The following is a 24,613-nucleotide window of genomic DNA, read 5'->3' on the forward strand; positions in this document are numbered from 1 at the left end:
GCATGAACCACAATATTTGTGGATGGAGAGAAAAATTGAAAATGTGCTCCTAGACCTTTCAGCCATCAAGTAAAGAGGCAGGATTTAAAGCAACTGGGAAGAAGCTCAAAACATCACACTCAAAAAACCAACAAAATAAAACCTTTTTGTTCTTTTTCATTTTCATTATAGACTGTTTTAATTACCAATGATTGGAATAACATTCTGTGAGGTAATGTTTTCTTAGTGCACAGAAACATTGGGTCATCTTCCACATCTGCCCGAGGAAGTTGAACCCTGAACTCCAGCACTACGAGTCAGCAAACTCACCACTGTCCCATAAGGGGACTGAAAAGCCATCAGACTAAAAAAGTGACAAGGAAAAGCAAAATTTTCACAGAGTTAAAAGATTGCCCTTAAATGCAGATTAAAAATTCCCTGAATGACCACCACAGATCCAAATATATGTCACCTTATCATTACGTACAAATAGGATCATCCCCCCCACCAACCTGAGTGTTATGTGATGCTAGATATCAGAGGTGGGGATAGGATAGACCTTATTTTCATCTGTATTGGAAATAATAATCTTGGAATGAATGCCTTAAATTGGCTTGCCAATTGGAATTTAAAAAAAAAAAAAAAAAATTAAACATTCATTATAAATTACTATTATGAAAATCAATTAGATAACACTGTTAATGGTAACTATATCTCTGAATGACCATAATAGTAGGAAAACATTAGTGATACTTTGTTGAGAAAAAGTGGTAACACCTGAATGAGGTGCTGCTCATATACAGTACCTAGACAGAGGGTACACTGACACAGGTGGAGAGTGTCATGAGGCAAATACTGTCAAGGGCAATAAAGTCAGGTATGAAAGATTGGAGCAAGTGAGAATAAATATGACTAATGCTTACATGGGCAAAGGAAGAAACCCTGGCAATTTAGTAACATAAGTGGGAGAAGTGGTATGAATGTATTGAAATAAAATCACAGGCTTGAGAACTGCTTTCCTTTGGGTAATCAAATGAAATTAGCTTCACATTTTTTGCTAATATAAAGGGCTATATTAACAGTTTCCTAAAACAGACGTGATACCTTGGAGTCTAAGGAAACAAATAAGCAAATAATCATTTCCTCCATCTGATGAACATCAGCCTAAAGCTTGGGATTCCACAATCATATCAATGTTGGCTTCATCTAGCTGCCACAAACTAAAATGATGGAAGAGAAACTTTCATTTGATATACAGTCTCACTTTTTTTCAGAGGAACATGGAACAAGTTTGCTCTACTGGAAAAATATAGCAATTCAGGAACTACTGGTGCTGTTAGGTGAATGTCACATAATACACCTTTTGTACCATTTGAGGCCATGTTTTCCAAAACCAATTTCATGGTTACTAGCAGTATATCATTATATCTTTGATAAACTGAAACACAGTTCTTTTCACACATGACAATTAAACACTATTTTGACATGTGTAAAATAAAAACTTGTTTTGAGTAAGCCATCATCATTTTTCTTTATGATAAATTGAGAACTTTAATCTTTTTTTTTTTAATGGTGAAATAAAAATCTATTGATCTGTTTGGTATTTGACTATGTTGTTCACCAGTTTCACAAGCATGAATCTTATCTAGAGCAACACTTAATTTCTGAAAACATAATGCTGTCTTTACTTACTGAGTAATACCCATTACAAGGATAGAAACATCCCTCTGCTGTAATGGTATATGCACATTTATCATGCAATCACCAATCAGTCCCCATTTGTTAATGGAGTTGTCATATATATCTATTTTAATAATGTCATTAATACTTCTTCATTAACCCTATCTGCTGAGCATCATTTACTGTGCATGTTGCAAGGTTTTATTGGCTTACATTCAACATTTTATTAAATACTTTATGTTACACAAGTTAGTATGGCATAAATTATAGCCAATAATAAATATTTTAATACTTTTTACATTTTAAATTCTTAATTTTATAAGGAAATATTTTTTAAAAAATCCTAAACTTCCCCTAATGTGAGAAGTGTGATACATTTTCTTTTAGCATCCCATATTAACCACCCCTCCTGTAAGTACAATATTTAACGTAAATTACTCACTATAAAATTATCATTGTCCAGATAAACCACAACTTTTATAGGTTTTAATTTTGTTCAGTTACAGAGCCATCAAACAGAATATTAGACTCCTCTTTCCACACCTAATTGTCACATCCTCTCTTTCAGGTTTTGTTAATACAGGGTGTTCGGAAAGTCACTGTGCACTTACATATTTATTAACAACATGTTTCTATATAGAATACAGGTGGTAAATACGAATGACAATTATAAACAATGTTGAAAGTGACCCCAGTTGGCATCAATACAGGCTTGGATCCTTCTTATTTTGTTTCTAAACACTGCTAACAGTTGCTGGCTTGAAATAGACTGAATGAATGCTGTTATTGCTGCTTTCAAAACTGCACAGTGACTTTCTGAACACCCTGTAGTTCTTTCTTGTATTTAATTCTATATTATCTATAACCAATTGGAATCCAAGGTTTTTAATCTGTCAAGTGACATATTGTATTACATTGCCAAATTCTCTTTTAGTACAAGCTTATTATCATGGAAAAGATAAAGACAAGCTTGGATGAATTTTTGACAGCTGTTGTTGCATAATTATTAAGCCATAACTGTGATAGTTAGAGGAACTTGTATGCTTTTTGCATTTTATTATTTTGTGTTCTTTGGTTCACTATTTAATTAAATGAATATTATTTTGTCATTATTACTATTAGTATGAAAATATAGAATTAAGTACCATTGACAGTCAACAGCAGAAAAAAAAAAGACAGGTAAGTACTTTATGTATTGTTTGTTATATTTATTCCTTATATATTATCAAGTCTTCCCACAAGTAATGTCCAAAAATTTAATACAGCAAGTGCATCATAATTTGTCTTTGTATAAGGCTTTAATGACTAAAATATGTAGTATGATGTGCATAAAAATGTTCAGACAAATAAAAGAAACTAACCAAACTCCACTTTTTCAAATCATTAATCAAATAAACCCTTATGAAGATGGATGCATCTGAGGAGCACATTAGGCATATAATGCTTTATGTGTTTAAAAAGGCAATAGTGCAGCAGAAACTATACGAAACATTCATGGTGTGGAGTCTCTCAATGAAAGAAAATGTCGAAGATGGTTTCAGATGTTCAGATTAGGTGGCTACAGCTTAAGTGATGAGCAACATTCAGGTCGTCCTGTTGATTTTAATGATTACTTGCTGCTGACTGCACTTGACAAAGATTGTACTGTAACAGTTGAAGAACTATCACAGAAGCTTAATTCAACAGTTTAACGTCATCTGCAACAGCTTAGAGAGGTGTCAAAACTTGGAAAATGGATCCCCCATGATTTGACAGAATCCAACACTAAAGCAAGAGTGGACTTTCATGAATGTAACTCACCTTTTTTGGGCAGGTTAGTGACTGGAGATGAAAAATGGCTCAGTACAGGTAAAATGGCTAAAGCACAGCCCAAAATGGACCTCTACCCTAGGAATGTCTTTTTAAGCACTTGGTGGGATATTGTTGGTGTGATCCATTTTGAGTTGCTGCCACTCAATGTAAAGATTACATAAGACTTCTATTGTCAACAGTTAGAGTACTTGAATATTGTACTGATAGAAAAGAGGCCTACTTTAATCAATCGTAAAGGTGTTGCATTACACCAGGATAATGCACAGCCCCATACAGCAAGGATCACATCTGCAAAGATTGAAGAGCTAGACTGGGAAAAACTTCCACATCCTCCTTATTCTCCAGACCTTGCCCCATCTGATTATTATTTGTTCTGAAGTTTGAAGAACTATCTTGATGGAAAAGAGTTTGGAACACATGAATATTTCAAAACTTTCCTTTCTACATTCTTTTCCTCCAAACCCCAAGAATTTTATAGAAGTGGCATTCAGAAGCTTGTGAATCATTGGCAGGAAATAATTAACAATAATGGAATTTACATTATTGATTAAATAACATTAAAAGCATTTGAAATCATTTCTCTTTTCCTGAACCTAAAATCGGACATTACTTAAGGGATGACCTGATATTATAAAAGTAACTAAAATGTAAAAGTAGGGATTTCTTTAAGTTAGTTATGGTTGGATTAGGTAAAATTAATAATAATAACAATGAAAATATTTCACAAGGCATACATACTAGCAGCTCACAGTTGCTCTTCAGTAATGTAATTCAAAAGCTTAACATGAGCTGTTAGCTCCCCTGGTGATTTACGACTTGTAATGGCACCAATAGTAGTTAGACAGGGTCAAAGGCCAATAAAACAATAAAGTGTAATTATAAATAGATGTACACTGTTACAAGTTTCAAGTTACTCAAGATCAATGAATGTAGTTTGATGTCACAATTTGAAGTCATTCTAGAAAGAAAAAAGAGGTAATTTAGATTTATTTCAATTTTCATTTTATTTTTTTGTGGTTATGAAGTTAGTCAAACTAACTAACCTTGTACAGAGTTAGGGTAGAGAAAATAACAGATAAAATAAGTTTCTCAAAAATCAATATTTAAAATGTATTTAAAAGGTTTTAGAGATTACACAAATGAAATTTGAGATTTTTGAGGTGAAGAAAAATATTGTTAATCTTAACCTGAAAATCATTTTGCACAAAGACCATTCGAAACAAATACTAAATATATCCAATGGACAGGGCAAATCTTTCTTTTGTTTATTAAAAATGCTTCACAAATTTTTTTTTTTTGTATCTGAAAGACTGACACATTTTATGAAGATATACCTGCTATTTTTAAGTTAGTAGTATCAAATCTATAAAGGTTTGACTGACTATAAAGAAGTCACATGGTTGTTGAAATTGATCAAGCTTGTACAAAGAGAACTAATACTCCCATTGCTTCCCTACTATTGAATGCTTTCAACTTCTGAAAATAGAAACCCAACATCTTGTGGCATATCCTGCTCAACAAGTAATGGATGAGAGATGAAAAAAATTGACTCAGATGGAATGAAGTGAGTCAGAAATACACTTGTGACTGATTTCAGGAACTATTAAAAAGAATTACATATTATATCTTAAGAACACTATTAGTTTAGGAAGAATTACATAGCATACCTTAAGGAAACAATACTTATGTTTATGTTAGGAACAGTTACATGGTGTTTATGTTGGGAAAAATCATATGGTACACCTTATGAAAATAATACTTATCAAGGTTCACAGGTTGATATAAAATAATTGCTATTTATATCAAGGAAATGCATATTAAATTTCTAAATTTTTAAAAATTTTCTCTGGAGTCAATTCTGAGTCCTTTTGAAATATTTTAAACTATTTTTCACATCTGAAAGCCGAATAATTGAATTTAAGTTTTTTCTTTGTAATTAAATATATAGTCACAGTATTTGTTTTTTACTTTTCCTTCATAGTCCAAAACTTGGTCAATGTATTATGTGTTTCTTTAATTACTATTCTCTACAGTGAAATACTGAGTCCCATTTTTGTATGTATCTTTTATGTCAAATATTGAGGTGTGATGTTATCTTACATTAATTTTACAAAGTGTGCTTATGAATTTGAGTCCAGGAACTCTTCAAATTTCAAAGAAAGGAAGAGCAAAGTTGGTAGATGTACTCAGAATAGGTTTGCAGGGTCACTGAATCTAAATCTAGAATCAAAGTTTATATTCCTGGCCGTTATGTGTGAAACTTATGTTCATAACCTCGCTCACAAGTTACTGGACCCAAACACTGTTAACAGTTCTTTCTTATATTTAATTTTGTTATCTATAAGCATTTGGAATCCAAGGTTTTTATCTATCAAGTGGCATATTGTATTACATTGTGTTCTGAACAGAGAAGTCTCAAATTCTCTTCTAGTACAAGCTTCATTCTCATGGGAAAAATAAAGATAAGCTTGGATGAATTTGTGACAGCTGTTGTTGCATAATTACTAAACCATAAAAACTGTGACAGTTATAGGAAATTGTCTGCTTTTTGCATTTTATTATTTTATGTTCTTTGGTGCATTAAGGTGTCCTTACAATGATTGCTTTTTTGGTATGGATGCTTTCCCCTCCATGAATTGTAAGAGTACCTTCAAATCCCACAGAAGAACATGCGTACTTTCATCTTGCCTTTTTATTTCTTTTCTCTTATCAAATATTAAGTCATTATAGCATTTTTGTTACTTCTTCTTTCTGATCTAATTGTGAGTTACAATACTGTTTCACATTATTGTTTTTTTCTGTCCAGTAAAATATTAAGCCATTATTATGTTACTGTAATTTCTTCTCTGTAGTCTAACAGTGAGTCACAATACTACATATCTTTAGTTAATTCTATTTAGTCAAATACTGAGTAACTGTAGTTTTTATAACCTGACTACCAGCTGATTTACTTGTAAAGTGAAAATTTCTTACCTAGTCTGTCTAAAGCAACACTATCCCAATGAGCTTTCACCAATGTAAACTTTCTGTTTAGTTCCAAATCAATCGTATGGTAGGCTCCCATCTGCAAATTTTCTTATAATATAAACACTACACTTTTGAATTTTTCTACTTACATCACCTCACACTTTACTTTCAAAAATTAACATTAGAAAAAAAATAATACAGATAACTACTATTTTTGCCAGTTAGTGTGATAAAATTGTTAGTTTTTTTTTTTAATTTTCATATAACAATCTCCATCCCATGTCTAAGTGAGGATAGCTTACAAGATTTCAGTCATAAACAGCTAGGGTAACAGCAGATATATTTTTAAATTTAGTATCTGTGTCTGACACACTAGTTTAGTTATACACAATCAATAAATTTTTGAGGCACAATGAAGAACACAATAGGCAAATTAAAGTGTAATGTTTTTGATTGGAATGTAAGTCTTCAAATCAAAGTATCAACTATAACATGTGAATGAAAGTTGTAATATTTTATTTTCCTCTTGAAATATAAAATAACCTAATAATAGTGTACCCAGCTAAGAGAAGCCTCAGAAGATTATTTAACAGTAAGTGTAGTTGTAGAGATGTTTATGCTGTGTTTTACTATCCAAAAGGAATCTAAGATCAACTAACAGCAAACAGTAGTTGCCGAGATGATACTTACATAAAGCAAAGCAACACACAAAACCATTAAAATTAATGATAAACAAAAATGCATTATTGGAACATCTTTTTTGGAATTTGTTGGATTTAGTTTAATGAGTATTATTGCTTCTACATATTAATTAACTCTATAATAAAACAAAACAAAACAACAAACTTAAAATATCATTTGAAAGACATGAACATAAATGAGTATGAACCTATTTAGATAATCATAACATATAAGTAGCTCATTTAACATTCATCTACTATACCTTAACATACTATTATTTTGAAACAGAAACCCTTCTCTGTCATCCTAACAAATAAATATGATATTAAACACTTATTTACTACATCTTAACATTAAAATTTTCCTTATCTGAAAATTTATTTCTAATAGATAAACTCTTCACACAAAATAACCTGATTCCTAATGCATCTGCCTATGAGACTTGAATGTTAATAGCCTTGAACTAACTCCCCCATAAAAATCATCATATAACAATAGAAGGGCAACACAACTTCCTTGAGCACTAACTACTCTTAACCCTTAAAACAGTAGGAATGTTGTTGGTAGCAACATCAACTGATGATGGCTGCCATTTAAGGGTTAAGCACTTGTACTAAAAATGACTTCATTCCTAAGTAAGGCAAGAAGAAAACACACCAGAAGTGGGTGGAAAGGTGTAAACAGGCAATTATTATTAAAAATACATTTTCAGGTAGGAAAAATGTTAATTTCAGAGACAATACTTCACCTCCACATGCAGAATAGCTGGAATACCACATTGAAATGGTTGAGTGGCCAGTGCAAGCATTAAACTTAGATAAGCTCTTATCTAAAAGCCCAAGGAATATGGCTCTTATTGGCAGTGTCATCATAGAACACCTACAAAAGATCACACCTTATCTCAACCAGGGTGTACTATTTGACTGGAAGGATAAATTGGAAAGACACAAGAGTCCCAAGTATCACAGCAATAGGGAAATTTGTGCATGACCAAATGAGCACCCACAAGCAAATGTTTGGCAAGTCTAGAAGTGTAGTGTGGCTAGGGCAAGATCAGACTGTGTTGGGTGTGCTAGACGATGAATTTAATGCAGCAAAACGTGAAAAAGACTGCAAGCATTAATATTTAGTAAAAATAAGAGACTCACCAAGTAAGGATATGAGGCAACAGATCCCTGGATGAAAAAGGGATTCTGAAAGGGATACACTTGCAAGAAATAAAGCTGTACAGCTTGAATCACACACAGAACACAACTTGGGTATGAATAAGGATACAGGTAACAGGTAGAAGGGAAGGATATAAAAGAGAAAGAATGATCTTCTTCCTGAGCAGCTAAGATCTTGGAAAGAAAAGCCTGGTCTCAGTAGATGAGTACACAAGTACAGTGGAAGAGAGTACAGGACACACTAATTGCATATAGATCTGAATGGCAATGTGTGCACAACCTAAGAGAATGAGTGGTTCTAGAGAAACCAGTTTCCAAAAGCAAAAGAATCTTGCATGAAAAGCATAAATGAGAAGTGCAATCCTGGTGATATAACATTTAAGCACAGATAGCTACATTGCTTTGCCATATAATACTAAAGAAAGAAAACCCCAACAACAAATAAAACATTCCATTGCTCACAGACAAGGAGTAAAATGATTAGCCCAATTTAAATGAAAATTGGAGAACATGCCCAGAAGTACAAAATATTGGGCAGGTGTAAGAAAAACTTGGAATGCTTGACTAGCCAATCTAAAAGCCCTTCTGAATAAGGAACAAGGAGAAGCCAGTTGTCCATGTAATAATGTAACCTTGGCCCAAATCTATGAATATGGCAGGTTAATGCTTCCATGACTTGACTGAAAGGGTAAGTGGTGGATACAATGCCAAAGAAAAGAGAACAAAACTGGAATATTGAATTCTGATGGATTAAATGGGGAAATTGTCTGGAAGAAAAGGCATTTTGGAACATATAAAAAAATCATCAACATGTCACCCTTGGTTATCTATAGACCAGGTGAAAAGGACCACCAGAAAGAAAAGAAATCCCCCATTCAGAACAGACAACGAATTTACAGTAGTCACAAAATCTACATTAGTAGCATTGTCCTCCTTAGAAGTTACTTTCACTTGAGAATTCATAACAGAAGGAAGCACTTTTTCTTGTTTTTTAGTAAAAAAAAAAGAAACAGTTAAACTTGAATGAAGTTCACACCCTATAGATTATTATGAATCATATTTAAGTAATAAGTTTAAAGCATGTCTGTTTTAGATAACACTAATGAAAATAATGAAGTTATTTCAAGTAAGTGCTTAAGGGAACTTAAAGCACAAGGATGTCATGTCACCCTTTGATGGATGGATAGTGCATTTCATGTAAAACACATGATTTTATGTGGGAATTAGTACAAATCTAGTGGCATCCAACTCTCAAAGGCAGATGCGTGTGGAGGTATTTCCTCAGAAATACTGGTCTTCTTGAACAAGAACTAATCTAGTTCTTAACAAATAATAATCCCATTTATTTAGTATACTTTAACACACAAGTATGCTTGTACAAGAACTGGTCTACATCAACAAACAAAGTAACAATTACCTACTATACTTAAACATACTAGTTTTCTTGAACAATAACCTGCTGAGATCATCATAATACGTACAAATCCTATTTAATGTTTATCTACTGTACCTTAACATATTGGTTTTCTTGTATGTTCCTGCCTTTTACCCGCAAAACACATGCTTGGGTGTCAAAGTCTACATTTTCTACTCTAACAGTAAGTGTTGTCCGAACACGGTTGCTGCCCACACTACCTGTTGAGGATTCTGTTGTCACCTTTCTGTAATGTTGAAAATTACACATGTGAAAGCTATTATTTTATACAGAGATAAGCAATCAGATAATACAATTAATGATGTATCTGAAGATGCTGGTATTGGTATTAAAACTTTTATTAACATAAAGTAAAGAACATTGCTTTGACCTCTTCAGGCTATCTTCACAATTCCTTGCAGCATGAGCTGTTGTTTTGTGTCTGTGGGTGGGGATATATCAAATTATGTTTAAAATCAGTTAATTCTATACAAGACATAATTATAAATAAAATTGCACTTAACTAATAAATTATAGTGGCTTTTCACCAAATAGATATACCTCATAAAATTTTATGTGTTGTTATTCTTAAAATAGAAAGAAAATTTATTTATATAAAGACTGAGAATTAAACTTATTTTAAAATAATGCAGGTATTGAAAGTATTATTTCAATGACAGTAAAGAAAGATATGTTGCACGAAAAGTTTCATCACACAAACCCAAAGATAACTAAAACTTCGGTAAGTGTTTAAGATATAAATAAACTTGAGAATTCTATTATGTATATGAAACTGTAGAAAGAGAAAGGAAATTTACTTGTAGTAGTAAAATGATTAACCCAGTGTTTATTACATGGAAAAAATTGAAAACTGCAATAGCTTTCATATATCAGCTTTAAACAGAAGTTAAAATGAAAAGGTATGAATATTTTAATGGATATAGATTGTTACTACTATCTTACTAGTCACCTTATAAAAATGTTATTATTAATATAAACAGATTATTGCTTTTATGAAATGAGTTACTTAAAATTAAGTTACATGCTTTTTAATAATTTAACAACAGTATAACCAAAACAAAGAGAAAAAATAAAACTTTAAATTTTATTTTAATTATGTTATAGCGATATAAGTTGCCACAGCTTTAAATTTTACCTTAATTATGTTACAATGACATAAATTGATACAAATTGAAATTCAATATTGAGTATGTTATAGTGATAAAATATAAATTGTAGTTTCATATCTTGAATTACTGATAGGGTCCATATAAATACCCACCAAGCTTTTATACATTTTTGTACACTATTTAGGGAGTCTGTTGCTTGTGGGCCCATGAATTTATTGCTACAGAATTTATAAAAATAGAAAGTCACATAAATATTAGCATTTCAGTTAATCCCTCTTATATTTTTTTCACAGTTTTTTACACTAAGAGTTGTTAAAATAAACATACAAAATATATTTAATATGATATAATAGGTTAAATCCTTCAGTACAAACAAATCTCTTTAATTGATTATTTAAATATCTATATGAAAGTTTCTATAATAAAATGTATTACATGGATCGGATTAAACAATAAAACTTCTATATGATCTTTTAATGAACATTTGATCAATGATTTATTTCTTCAGCTGTGATGAGTCCACCACTGAGTGAAACTTACTAATATCTAGAATCATATGTATGTACCACTGTGGAACACTTATCTCTACAGTGAGTATTATAGGGCAATCAATAGATGGTGCAGCTTTGAGACAAAACTTATCTGATCAGGTAACACCTGCCCCTGAGTGAGATCCCATTATCAGTGGCAAAAAAAGAGGCTACCAGAAAAGAAACATAAATGAAAGTGATAAGACACACTTCAGTCAAAGGTGAATGAATGTGTGTAGAGTCATCATGGATGAAAGAAAATATCTACCTGAGGAAGACATGGCCAGACTGTACAGGTAATGAGCAACAAATGTGTTGGAAAGAATCCATATTTACACCCTGAATGATCTTCTCCAATGGACGGTGAAGATGAGAAGCCATGATGAGATGACAAATTTGATGAGAAAAACAGTGTGGAGATTATGATTTTCCGTGGATAAGTCTAAATATGCAAGCTTAACGAGTTGACAAACACAACCAGTGAGTACGATAGACGATAGAGTATGGGAAGAGGAGGAATTCCAGGGAATAAAAAGTCATGAACTCACAATGGAGGCAGTACATGCCACATAATACAGAACAAACCAAGCAAAGAAGCCAATATTAATTGAAATGGGATTACAGGTATGAGATGGAAGGTAAAACAATAGGTGTAAAATCCAAACCACTTTTATCACAGGCAGCACAGATCATAGGAAAAAAGGACCAATTGGGATATATGATGACAAAAGAGGAACAATAAAAGATGTAGTCAATGTTAATGGCATAAATATCTGATCAACAAGTCCATAAGAAAGAAAAGGAAATAGGTTTTTGAGGAAGAGATGGTGCATGAAACATGTAGACCAAGGCACAAATGGAGGACAGAAAAGGGCATAAAGAATTACAATGAAACTTCAACCAGGTATATCAAAGGATCATGGAGGATGCACAACTCAAAAGGAGCAGAAAAGAAGGGAAATGACTGGGAAAAACAAACCCTTATGAAACTAAAAGAAACAGATAGTGTGTGACAAAGCTGTCAGCTAGTCTGACACAGTGAAAGAAGAAAAGCCTCTGACAAATATCCAGGTAAAGAATCTGGTAAGAAGAGAAGCAGAAGGATGGAAACCACACTGAATATACCAAAAGGCTGAAGTAATGGACTTGATAAAAGACATGTGTGAATATGGAGTGTGGTTAGGTCTGAATGAACAATGTTTGATTGAGGTTGACAGTGTAAAGACTGAGACAGACGTAAGGGTAGAGGACATTGTACAAGGACATTCGAAAAATAAAATTGGTGAATAAATTGTTTAAAATTTGACAAGAATCCTCTTAAAAGTACATAGTTTTAGAAAAAAAACCCATTTGATTTGGATTTTTCTTCTATTTATAATAAACAATTTACTTAATATAGTTATATGCACACACACTTTGAATAGCTCACCTGCAAGATGATTTTCATGTGAAGTATAAAAATGACATTTCTTTATCTTACAAGTTTCTCATTTTATTTGTATAATCTCTAGAAGCTTATAAATTAATATCAAAACTTTTTAAGGTAAATGTTTACATTTCATTTTCCATTTTCTCTACTATAACACTAACTATATCTATTATCACCAGCATACAGTGCAATGAAATACTTAAAATAAATAAATGGAAATATGTACATACCTTTCAACTCTTCATAAAATCCACTAGAATATTTTTTTCTTATATGTGTAATTTCAAGTCTTTATCTTTTCTCATAAACTTTACTTTTTTTTTTCATTTCACCCATATAACATTTATGCCCATATATTAACTGATTTTTATGACAGTATTTCAATTGGAAATACTTGTTGAAACTTGTTGTTGAAACAAGATGGCACTTACACAAGCCATATGGTTTATAAACTTAAAATTCAGGCAACAAGTTAAACTTATAAAAATCATATACCCATTTAAATACAATTTTTAAAACATGTATAACACATAATTAAGTTAAATATAAATATAAGACCTTAAGACAATTTAACTGTCTCTCTAACCACAACACATTTAGGTTACAAACTACCTTATGTGTTGTAGTTGATCAAGCAGCAACAATACAAGTTGTAGTTTCATGTACATTGTAACTAAAAATGCTCACTAATTTGAAGCTAACCATTAATAGAGTAGAGTATAAATTCAGCTCTCTCTAATGACTATATACACTTGTGTCAACTAACGAGATGGATATTGTAGATCTCAAAGCAAAATATAGAAGGTTGTTGTGATAACAGTTGAGGGCTTGAAAATTTATATGTTTCTCGAACAATCCAGCTTGCAGAGTTAGATTTCAGATGACAATTAAGTCAAACATCTACATTTAGTGCATAAAAATTCCATATATAACAGTTTGTGTGTCTATGAAAGAAACTGTGCTGAAGTTGAGTTTTTCAAAGCTTGTGGATCATGTGACATGACAACTGCAGTTTTATTTTTAAAAGCTTCCTTTAAAGCAAATTAATTAAAAGTTAGATAACATGCAATTCAATTTAATTTTCATATATTTATATTATAGTAAAGTAGTTTAATTAAATTGAATTTAATGAAGTATCACATGCAGAAAAGTCTTGAAACAGTGTTAGGAGCCATAGAGTTAACTGTAAACATTTGTTCTATGGTTACATAAATGTGTAAAAGTTGTTCTGTAGCTGTAGAAATGTGTCAAAGGACTTTGAAAATGGTGACAAAAGTCATAGGGATAAATTTGAAAATTTGGTCTAAGGTTACATAAGTGATTATGCATTGTTCTGTGACAGCAGAAGTATGTTGAATGTCAGTACTTCTTTATCTGAAAATGTTTTTCCAACAGAAGTGAGAGATCAACAAGGAGGAAAGAAGCAAAGCTGTACACTAGAAAGTTAAGCTCAAGGTGCTCAGACAATCTCATGTGACGATGAATCGATGTTTTGACATAAAAATGTGTGTGGTTGTACCAGAAGGGATAGAACTGAATGGAGTGGAAAGGGGGCTTGGTAAAAAAAAAAATGAAGTAGTGGCAACCAAGGTTGAGTTTGTCAGAATACAGTCATCAACAGTACATGGGGAAAAAGATGAAAAGGAGGATAAACTCAGTGAAAGTGATCAGACTAGTCCTGGCTGAAAGCAATCACAGACCAAGGATGACTAAAGAACAACAAAGCAGTAAATAGGATGTTTGACATTAATGTAGGGTAGGGGTCAATGGACATGTCATCATGTTTGTGAACTTATATTCAAAATTTTATTAATCTACTATTTTATGAAAGTATATCAATAAACTTGATATTAAACTGTAGTTTATAATTCAAATTTTAGCATTATATATTATTTAATTTCTTAATTCAAAAGTATGTAATAAAATTGCTAAATATCTACAGCTTTTATGAATTAGAAACTCAAATTACCTGTATTGACATGCTAACACTTAAAATAAGAATCTCCTGCCATTTCTATTTGCTCAAATATTGTAATATTTAGTAAATCCAGTACAGTGGCTCTACTCACCTCTTCCTTTTTTAGAAATACTTGTTTACCTATGCCCAATTTTCTCAATTACATGTTTGTAACTAAATGAAAGTACTCATTTTGAACTATGTAATTCTGCCAGTCTTTATAAAGAACTTATGCAGATAAAGCTGTCTTTTCCATTGCAAGTTTGAAGAGTAGTATCAAGGTGATTAGAAATGAGATTTTCTAGACCCAAATACGGCTTACTTAGGAAGCCTGATATATTACAATGAGATTTAATGGTAGTGGTTAATGTTTTATTTCCAAAAAACATATGTAAAACCTAAAACAATTATTATTTTTTACATCTTTATGTGCAAAATTTCATAAGGCTTAAACAAGTATGATATGCGAGTACAAAGAAATTCATAACATTGTTAGTAGAAGAGATAATTATTTTCATTTTTTACTGTTCTATGTTTTAAGAAGAATCACTGAAATTTAAGAATTTATTTGTAACTAGTAATAACTGTAATATATGATAACTGAAATGTGATTGTATTTTACAAAATATTGGAACACACTACTACAACGTTATGACATTTGTACTTTATAAATGCCAATTTATGCTATTCAGTACAGTAACATAAGTTGCATGTGCATTCCATGATATACAACTTATATGGTGGTATTAACAAAGATAATTTAAATGCTAATAAAGCAAAAATTAATAAATATAAATAGATGTATACTCTTATGCAATTTATGTTACTTGGAATAAACATTTGAGGTTTCCAGTTACAATTTTAGTGATTCTAGAACAAAACAGGGTAAGTTAGATCTAGTTCATAACTTTTATGGTAGTTAAAAGGTTAGACAAATTGACTAAGCCCATCAAGAGTTAAGATAAAGAAAACAACAATCCTAACTGAGGGCATACACAACCCAAAAATGGTTGAGGAACAGGAGAGCAGAAAAGAGAAATTTGCCATTAAGGAAAACAAACAAAATGTAATTGTACCAGAAGGAATAAAATAGTGCAAAATGGAAGGTGGACAATGCCAGTTGTGAGGAGAAGAATGGGAATGGTGAAGCACTTTTGTCTTAAGGTCATAATGTTTGGAATGTGTTGGATAGTAAAGATTCTAAAAAAGAAAATTCATGAGCAAATCTTTAATTAAAAAATCTTAATACTTAATTAAAAATTGATATTTAGTGAATGAAAACCTTGTAATATTTACTGATAATCTACATAATTTCCTGAACATATGTTTACATAATAAAACGTTATAGTATGATTACTCTTATGGTTACTTTGGCAGTTATGTTGTGGGTAAAATGCATTCAGGCCATAGTCAAAGAATAAGGTGAAGGAACCAGTCTGGAAGAAGGATATGGTCCAATCAAGAAAAATGATTTCCTGTGAAGTTTAAAGCACCTAGAATTTGGCAGGCAATTAAATTTACCTGACAAGATAGGGCTCAATAAATGAGTCTGGTAGCAGAGGGTCCTGGAATAGGCACTTCCTTATTGATTGATGTGCAATATACGAAGTTGTTCATGTGAACTGTAACTAAAAGATGTATCAGAATGGGAAAAAAATGGAACAGCACACAGTTCTAAGGCTTTAATATATTGAGCAAAACTCCTTTGATAAGGCAAGTGAATGCCAGAAGTGTTTTGGAGTAACCCAGCCACCAAGCAAGATCCTCGAGGAAAAGCATAGGAAGGAGGATCCCTGGATAAGTCCTGTTGGCTATGGTATATATATATATATGTGTGTGTGGCAAATTGGAAGAATGGGATCCAGAGAAGCCGCAGTCCTCAAAAGACAGAAATTTTTGCATGCAAGAAGAAATGGCATAGACTTTGGTGACTAGATACTTGAGCACTGCCTAATAAGTGAAAGTTCAGTAGAATTAAATAAGAGGGAGTCATGAGCATCAGGATTGTGTGTCACACTACTATTAGGGAAGGATTGTCACATAATGATTTATGTGTGAGACACAGTTGAACCAAGAAGATTGTGGAGTATGTGGAAATGTAGGGCTTGTGGCATGTGAAATGTTTACACAGATAAACTCTGATATGGTACAGTACCTCTATGACTTTTGAAATGTGTCCAAGTTTTTCTGTTACTATGGAAGTATTTTTAGATTATTCTGTGATTGTGCATATGTCTTGCAACCACTACCTTAGAAAACATTTTCATTAAAAATTAAGAATAATTAGCTTGATGAAAAGACAATATATTTACTCCATTCTGTATAACAACAGTAAAACACTACCAACAGTAAGTTACTTAATGGTTGAGGCTTTGGGATGGTCTCCTTCTGGTACAAGATTATGAATTTTATATACCAGCCACATCAAGTTTTGAATAGCAAGAAGTACTTAATGTTCGAGGCTCTGAGACAGTCTGCTTCTACTATGAAATTACCTGTATTCTATGCAATAACAGTATCAAACTTTGAATAGCAAAAACTGTCTAACAATTGAGACACTGAGTGTCTTCTCCTGCTACAAGATTATATATATTCTCTGTACCAACAACAATATCAAATGTTCAATAATAAGAGTTACCTAAAAGCCAAGGCTCTTAGACTGTCTGCTTCTGCAAAAGAATTATATACATACTTTATACCAACAATATCAAACTTTCAACAGAAAGACTTACCTAATGGTTGAGGCTCTGAGACTGTCTCCTTCTGCTACAAGATTGTATGCATGCCACATATCTTCGGATTCTTCAGGAATAATGGTTACATTTCTAAAACAATGAAGAACATTTTAAGTGTCAGAAACTTATTACACCAGAGCATTTAAAATAAAAATAAATTTTGATAAACCCACAATTCAAAACCCTGTAAAGCAAACAGAATAATTCATATAAATGCATTTAATTAAATAAGGATACCAAAAAGATAAATTATTCTGTAAGAAAAGCCAAAACAAAATAAATATAATCAATAAATTTCCATAATGAAACTACCATGCATAGTATGAGAAGACTGTCAAGTGTATGTTAGACAGTTGTACATTGTCTTCTATCACACCACTTTATACATACTTCAAATGGTAAGCCTACTCTGAAGACAATACGAAAGAAACATCGCTCAAAATCATACTATCTACTATTGATAACTCATGTAAAATTATTTTTCTAATGATTTATGAAGTGTGACTGATGATACCACAGAAGTAAAGCTTAATATTGTGTAAGTAAACTATAAACTAGTACTGGTGTTCTTAAGCTTTGGGTTGTGAATAAGTTGAAAGGTCACAACCATTTTTTTAGAAATTAGAAGTTTTCTTTTTTGTAACTACTAATATGATGAAAAAATTTCTTTTTGTTCTTGCTGTCTGGTTATACCCTAGGGCAAGTATTACATTTAAGAGTTTCACATATTTATTTATTTATTATTTACTAGAGTTGGAAAATTAGTGGATATATATAATTAATTAATCACTTGTTTTCACGTGTGACTTAGAGTTGTAATAATTTCTTTTTGCTTGTTTAGAATTAAACACAAAACTATACAATGAACCATCTGTGCTCTACCCATCATGGAAATCAAAACCCAGTTTCTGGCAGTGTGAATCTGCAGACATACTGCTGTGCCACTGGAAAGCACTGGAATAACTAAAAATAGTAATAATCAAAAACATCGATCTTGATTAAATTGAACAGACTTAAAATAAAAAAAATAAAAAATAAGAATGAGAAATCATATTAACAATGATATTTCAGTTAGTCATATGTATGATTTTCATCAATTAATTGTAATCTTGATTAGTCTACTATATTACATCATATTACTTGATGTAATTAAATTTCATAGGTAATTAATTATATCAATAAACTGAGTTACTTACCCAGTTTTAATATACACACATATAAGCCATTTACTTAATCTACTTTGCATCACAATACTTGTTTACGAAAACTGATTACACAAAGAGCAGGAAGATCACCACTGATAGGACATGATATTGAGTAAAGGGCCTTACTGATGCTGGATATAGTAGATATAGTGTGGTTGACATATTATTGTATATTCTTCTTTGCTTTCATACATAAACTTCTATAATAGAACAGCTATTCCTGATTTTGAACTAGACTAGGGAGAAAGCTGCTTGTCAACAACCTCCACTGCCAATGTTTGGACTACTCTTGTGTGACTGTATAACAAAATATGGCATCAGTTTTATAATATACTCATAAAACCAAAGTTTCTACAGCAATGGGATGCAAAGTCGTGAATTCATAAAATCATATTCCATGCACAATAACAACCAGGCAATGTTTGATCCTTATTTCCAGTACTCTTAATATATATTTTATTTATTTATTTTATTTAAACTTATAGTGCAATTTAAAAAAAAATACATTAGAGCAATCAGCCTTGTTATCTATTAGCATAAATTACATTGGTTAATATTATCAAATAACAGAAATGAAATATTGCCATTATGATTTCTGTTACTTTTGATTGTTTCACAGTTATTCAACTTAACTGACTAGTTTCACAACTCAAGACAATAAGGAGCTAATACTGAGATTAGTATTTCCATTAATTATATATTAGATTGTTCCAACTATCCAAGCCATATGTAAAAAATCAATTAACTGAAGCCATTAACGAATCCAACAATTAATAATTTATCAGTTTCCACTTATCATCCAGTTCTAACTAATGCCTTCTTTTTCATATGGTCATTATTTTCACTTAACAAAGATAGGGATCTTGAATATTTACATATCTCACACTGACAACATTATACCTATTAATGAAAATGCCAAGGTGTTTTGTTTTTCAGTTTCCTAAATAACATCTGTAGTTTAAGTCTGATCACATATATTAGGCTTTTTGGATTCCAGTACTTCATCAGCTTTCAACATTCAAACCATAAGTTACTTTCTTCAACTGCATATACAAATAGCAGTTCACATAAACTTTTGTCTGATCATTCATTAAGCTGAAGAGTTCTTTTGTTTGCTTGTATGTTAAGTATAAAGCAATACAATGGTCTATCTGTGAAGTGTTCACCACGAGTATTGAAACTTGGCATTTTGGTGCTGTATGTCTGCAGACTTACTTCTGAACCAAGTGGGAACTGGAAGAATTTTAATACTGAAAAAAAACAAAACCCTCCTATACAATGACACATGAGAGAGAAGATATAGGTTTGAAGTGCCAGTTTTAAAAATCTTTAGTTTGAATGTCGTTAGGGAAAAGTTTCTAAAAATGTGCAAAAACACTGCAGTTTAAAATATCTCTATTACAAATATTAGACTTACAAACTTATAAAGATGTTCAAGACAAAAATATGTATACTTCACAACACTAACTACCTGTATTATAGTGATGCCAAAAAAGCTTACTTGTAGAGAAAAATATATATGTAAAAACAGCTGGTTTGGGTTGAGAAAAAAAAATTTCTCAACCCAAACCAGCTGTTTTTACATATATATTTATCTGTACTACACATATACCTTCAAGATGTAGCAGAATTATTTACTTGCACTAAAATGTATAACCAAGCTTTAACAGAATGACTATCTGCACTACACAAAGATATCTTAGCTGTAACTGAATGATATATTTGTACCACACATATTCCTACACTTGAACAGCAGTATGGACCACACACAAACATTCAGGTTTTTACAGTAGAACATTATATCCAAGACTCTAACTCATTGATACGCATTCCCAGGAACAAATTAGCAACCCTTATAGAATTCTCTACCACCAAAACTAACTTTATGTTCATTAATCAAAACTACTTACAAATAAATGGTGTAAGTATGGAGAATCCTGTGTCACCGGTTCTAGCCAACATTTTTATGACAGAGATTGAATTACAAGTGATCAATTCAGCCTTACACCCATCACTATACTAGTACAGATATGCTGAAAATACAATTGCTGGATTCACATCTACAGAGCACACACTTAGTTTTTTCAGCCATGTTAACTCCATACACCCCAAAATTACGTCCACCTGTGAACAGGAAAAAACTAACCATATAGCATTTCTTAACTTCAGGATCACTAGAACTGATACACAATTCAGAACAGAAATCCACAAAAAATCACCCAGATTGGACTACATATCCCCTAGGACTCAGCAAATGAAACAAAACAAAAACTCAACATATTAAGAAACCAAATAAACATAGCCACAAAACCATGTTCAACTGATAAAATTAACAATAAAATCAACAAAATAAAACAACACTTCATCAACATCAACAAGTTTTCTCCAAGATACCATTTAAAAAATTATATGCACACACCAAGATCAACAACACAATTAATAACAAACCAACAATAATAAATTCCAAAATACAATAAACTACAAAAACCTTACAATGATGCGTACCATATATACCCAACATCAGCAAAAAAACAAAACAAAACTTATAACAAAACACAACATTCCAGTAAACACCAAATTTATTCAAAAACCAGGTACAAAACTAAAGTCCATACTATGTAAAAACTACACTGACAAACACAACACCAACATTATTTATAAAATATAATGCAACAACTGCCACAACTAATTATATTGGAGAAACAAGCAGACAAATGGAAACCAGATTCAAAGAACACAAAAAAAACACCTTCACACATTTTTGAACACTTCAAATCAAATAAACACAACTTAATGATAGAAAACACTCAAATACTAAGTAGGGAAACAAATATAAACAAATGCAAAATCAAAGAAGCCCTATGTATACAACAACTAAAACCAAAATTAAACCAATATAAAAGAAAATCTTTATACCTATATTAATTAATAACCTAACATTTAACTACAATGCTACCTACAATCCCGTATATATTTACACTCTTATCCCTAAGAAGTACTCATGAACGGTCAGTTGCAAACTCTCTCTTTGTGAACCTGAAGATAACCTAAGAAGGTTGAAACATTTTTCTCTACTTTATTTTAATAAAAGTTTTAATACCCATATCAGCAATCTTGAGAAACATTAAGGTTTTTAAAGAATGTCTAATGCATCTTATTATAGCTAATACCAAACAGTGACCAATGTTAGTATATATGTGATGAAAATGATTTATTGGTGTGTATGCATACAATATACAAGTAGTAGTAACTGCCTATATCTAAAGCTTTCACACAAAATGTGCATATTTCTTTACATTATCTCAGTTTTCCATAATTCAACAATTACTTCACTCTTTGTTCAACTGTCTTAGCATCTGTCCTCTTTTTGCAAAATAAAGACCCAACCAAGATTCAGAATGAAATCTAAAATGTTATTTTAACTCAAGAAGATAAGCAGAAAACCTCGGTGAACCTAGCATACATAATGAACACTGTCTAACTTTATTTTTAAAAAACTACATTATTTCTGTCTGAAATGTATGGTATGGCCTATAATAATTAAAGGTATAGCAATACAGCAATACCATACAAATATCATACCATGAAGCTGTGATATGATTGTACTCGTACATCACCAAATAAATTAAGGTTTATGTATTTTCACAAAATTTGGCACACTTTCAGTAAGCATTAAAAATTTTTATACAGAAAAATTAGAATTACCAATAAAATTATTTTTACTGAAAATTAATGTTTCAAAAAAGAAAAATGGATATTTTTGTATTCATTTATCAAAAACATTAACATGTTAAATAACATACAGATATTTATTTTAGTTAATATGTTATGTTACTAAACACAAAATATGTATCTACCATGAGAGGGAGCATTATGTGTTGTAGCTAGTCAGGACTGAGGCTACATACATGACCTGCATGTATAAGTTAAATGAAAATAACACACAGTGTATTATGCAGACAATTTATAGTTTTGACATTGTACCTATCTTCTCTGGAACATTATGTATTATTAAGTAATACAAGTTAGCTTATCATAATCTAACCTTGATGATATACAAAATATTGCATTGATATTTCTGACAATCATAGTTCTTTTAAATCCATAAAACATTTTGTCTCAAACAAACACAAAAACATATAACAAAGAAACCTGCTCAAGGTAAGAAAATCAGTTGTTTCATGTTAGATTTGAATGTCAGCATTTAGTATCTTAGAGCTATGCCTCTTACTATACCAAACTCGTGTAGCACCATATGCAAATACTTATGAACAGAGCAATCAGTGTAGACATGTACAAATTACTACAATATTTACAAGTATTTGTACAACCCTTATCTGTATACAGTTTTGAACAACAGATGCATATAGTCTCTACCATCTGTTGGCATAATTCGTGAACAGTAAATTTCCAATACTTTATTACGCTATTATTATGAAATAGATACTTTTACAATCTAAATACTGCATATACCAATACAATTTCTAACTCTTTAAGAACTCTTTATTTTAAAACTAATTTCAATGAATAAATCTCAACAATGACGATGATAAAACTAAAAGGCGACTGATAAATGATTAGTGCTAACAACGCTATATTATTAATTTTTATTATTTCAGTTTGAAAATTAAAAACTAGGGCCAAGCTACGATTTATATATTTACTACTAGTAGTAGTCATGCGTACTATTGAGAACTGTGCGATTCAGCTAAATAAGTCTAATTCCAAGGATAAAGATAACAACTGCAAATCCTGGACGTCAAATCCCTTTAGTTAGTTTTGAAACTATATATACATTTTTTCTCACCCTGTTCCATCCTTATCGATTTCTTTGGAGAGTAATTTCATCGCAGAAAAGATTTGTACGGGCAAATTAATATCTTCACTCTTCTTACTCTGTTACATCAAAAGTAACCATTGCGACCCCTGACTAAATTATATTTTAACATGTACAATAAGACTAATATTTTTATTATGAATATTAGGCCTAGGACTATGAACGCGTATTTCCTTTGCTGGACAGCGGTATGTAGTAGATCCGGCGCTCGAGTTACTTTGATGGATAAAGTAGATAACCCATTGTAGGCTTTTAATAGAAACAAACAAAGAAGCGGTAAACACGTATACTCACAAAAAAAATCAGATCATATATTCGCCCTTGATTTTTATGGATTTGCAAAGTGTTACGGCCCGGCATGACCAGGTGGGTTAAGGCGTTCGACTCGTAATCTGAGGATCGCAGGTTCGAATCCCCGTCGCACCAAACATGCTCGCCCTTTCAGCCGTAAAGGCTTTATAATGTGACGGTCAATCTTACTATTCGTTGGTAAAAGAGTAGCCCAAGAGTTGGCGGTGGGTGGTGATCACTAGCTGCCTTCCCTCTAGCCGTACATTGCTAAATTAGATAGCTCTCGAGTAGCTTTGCGCGAAATTAAAAAACAAACAAAAACAAAGTGTTACTTATAAACATACAGGGATCCAACAAGATACGTTATTGCTTTGTATATCGTAATATAAAATAAGTAAAATTTATTAATAATTTTAGGTAAACTTTGCTCGTATTTGGAATTATTTGTCGTAAAATTCTGTTGGTAGTTGTGGGAGCTCATAATATTAAAAATCAGGTTTCGACATTTACGGTGGACAGAGTACAGGTAGTCATTGTATAACTACATTTAACAACAAACAAACATCCTTGTAAAATGCCTTTCCACACATTATGGCGCGGGCCTGGCATGGCCAAACGCGTAAGGCGTGCGACTCGTAATCCGAGGGTCGCGGGTTCGCGCCCGCGTCGCGTTAAACATGCTCGCCCTCCCAACCGTGGGGGCGTTATAATGTCACGGTCAATCCCACTTTTCGTTGGTAAAGAGTAGCCCAAGAGTTGGCGGTGGGTGGTAATGACTAGCTGCCTTCCCTCTAGTCTTA

General features: G+C 31.8%; 1 protein-coding gene across 9 annotated transcripts in view; it reads right to left on the minus strand.

The window, feature by feature from the left end:
- Nucleotides 1–23,973, minus strand: part of pelo (pelota mRNA surveillance and ribosome rescue factor) — a 49,101-nt gene extending 25,128 nt beyond the window's left edge. For 3 of the 9 annotated variants that reach the window (XR_013025313.1, XR_013025312.1, XM_076490047.1), the window contains exons 1-4: nt 23,493–23,721; nt 17,478–17,570; nt 9,796–9,946; nt 6,445–6,535 (exon numbers count right to left, since the gene is read on the minus strand). Coding sequence is in view for 5 of the 9 variants with exons in the window: in XM_076490047.1 (XP_076346162.1) it covers nt 6,445–6,535; nt 9,796–9,946; nt 17,478–17,570; nt 23,493–23,533 (376 nt within the window). In the remaining 4 variants the exon portion in view is untranslated. Of the gene's footprint in view, nt 1–6,444; nt 6,536–9,795; nt 9,947–17,477; nt 17,571–18,811; nt 18,919–23,371; nt 23,396–23,492; nt 23,722–23,816 lie in introns of those variants that run through there. The other 6 variants (XR_013025311.1, XR_013025310.1, XM_076490045.1 and 3 more) reach the window with 4 other exon arrangements.
- Nucleotides 23,974–24,613: the final 640 nt, after the last annotated feature.

Source organism: Tachypleus tridentatus, chromosome 2 (genome assembly GCF_004210375.1).
Source record: "Tachypleus tridentatus isolate NWPU-2018 chromosome 2, ASM421037v1, whole genome shotgun sequence".
In the NCBI taxonomy this organism is placed as follows: Eukaryota; Metazoa; Arthropoda; class Merostomata; order Xiphosura; family Limulidae; genus Tachypleus; species Tachypleus tridentatus.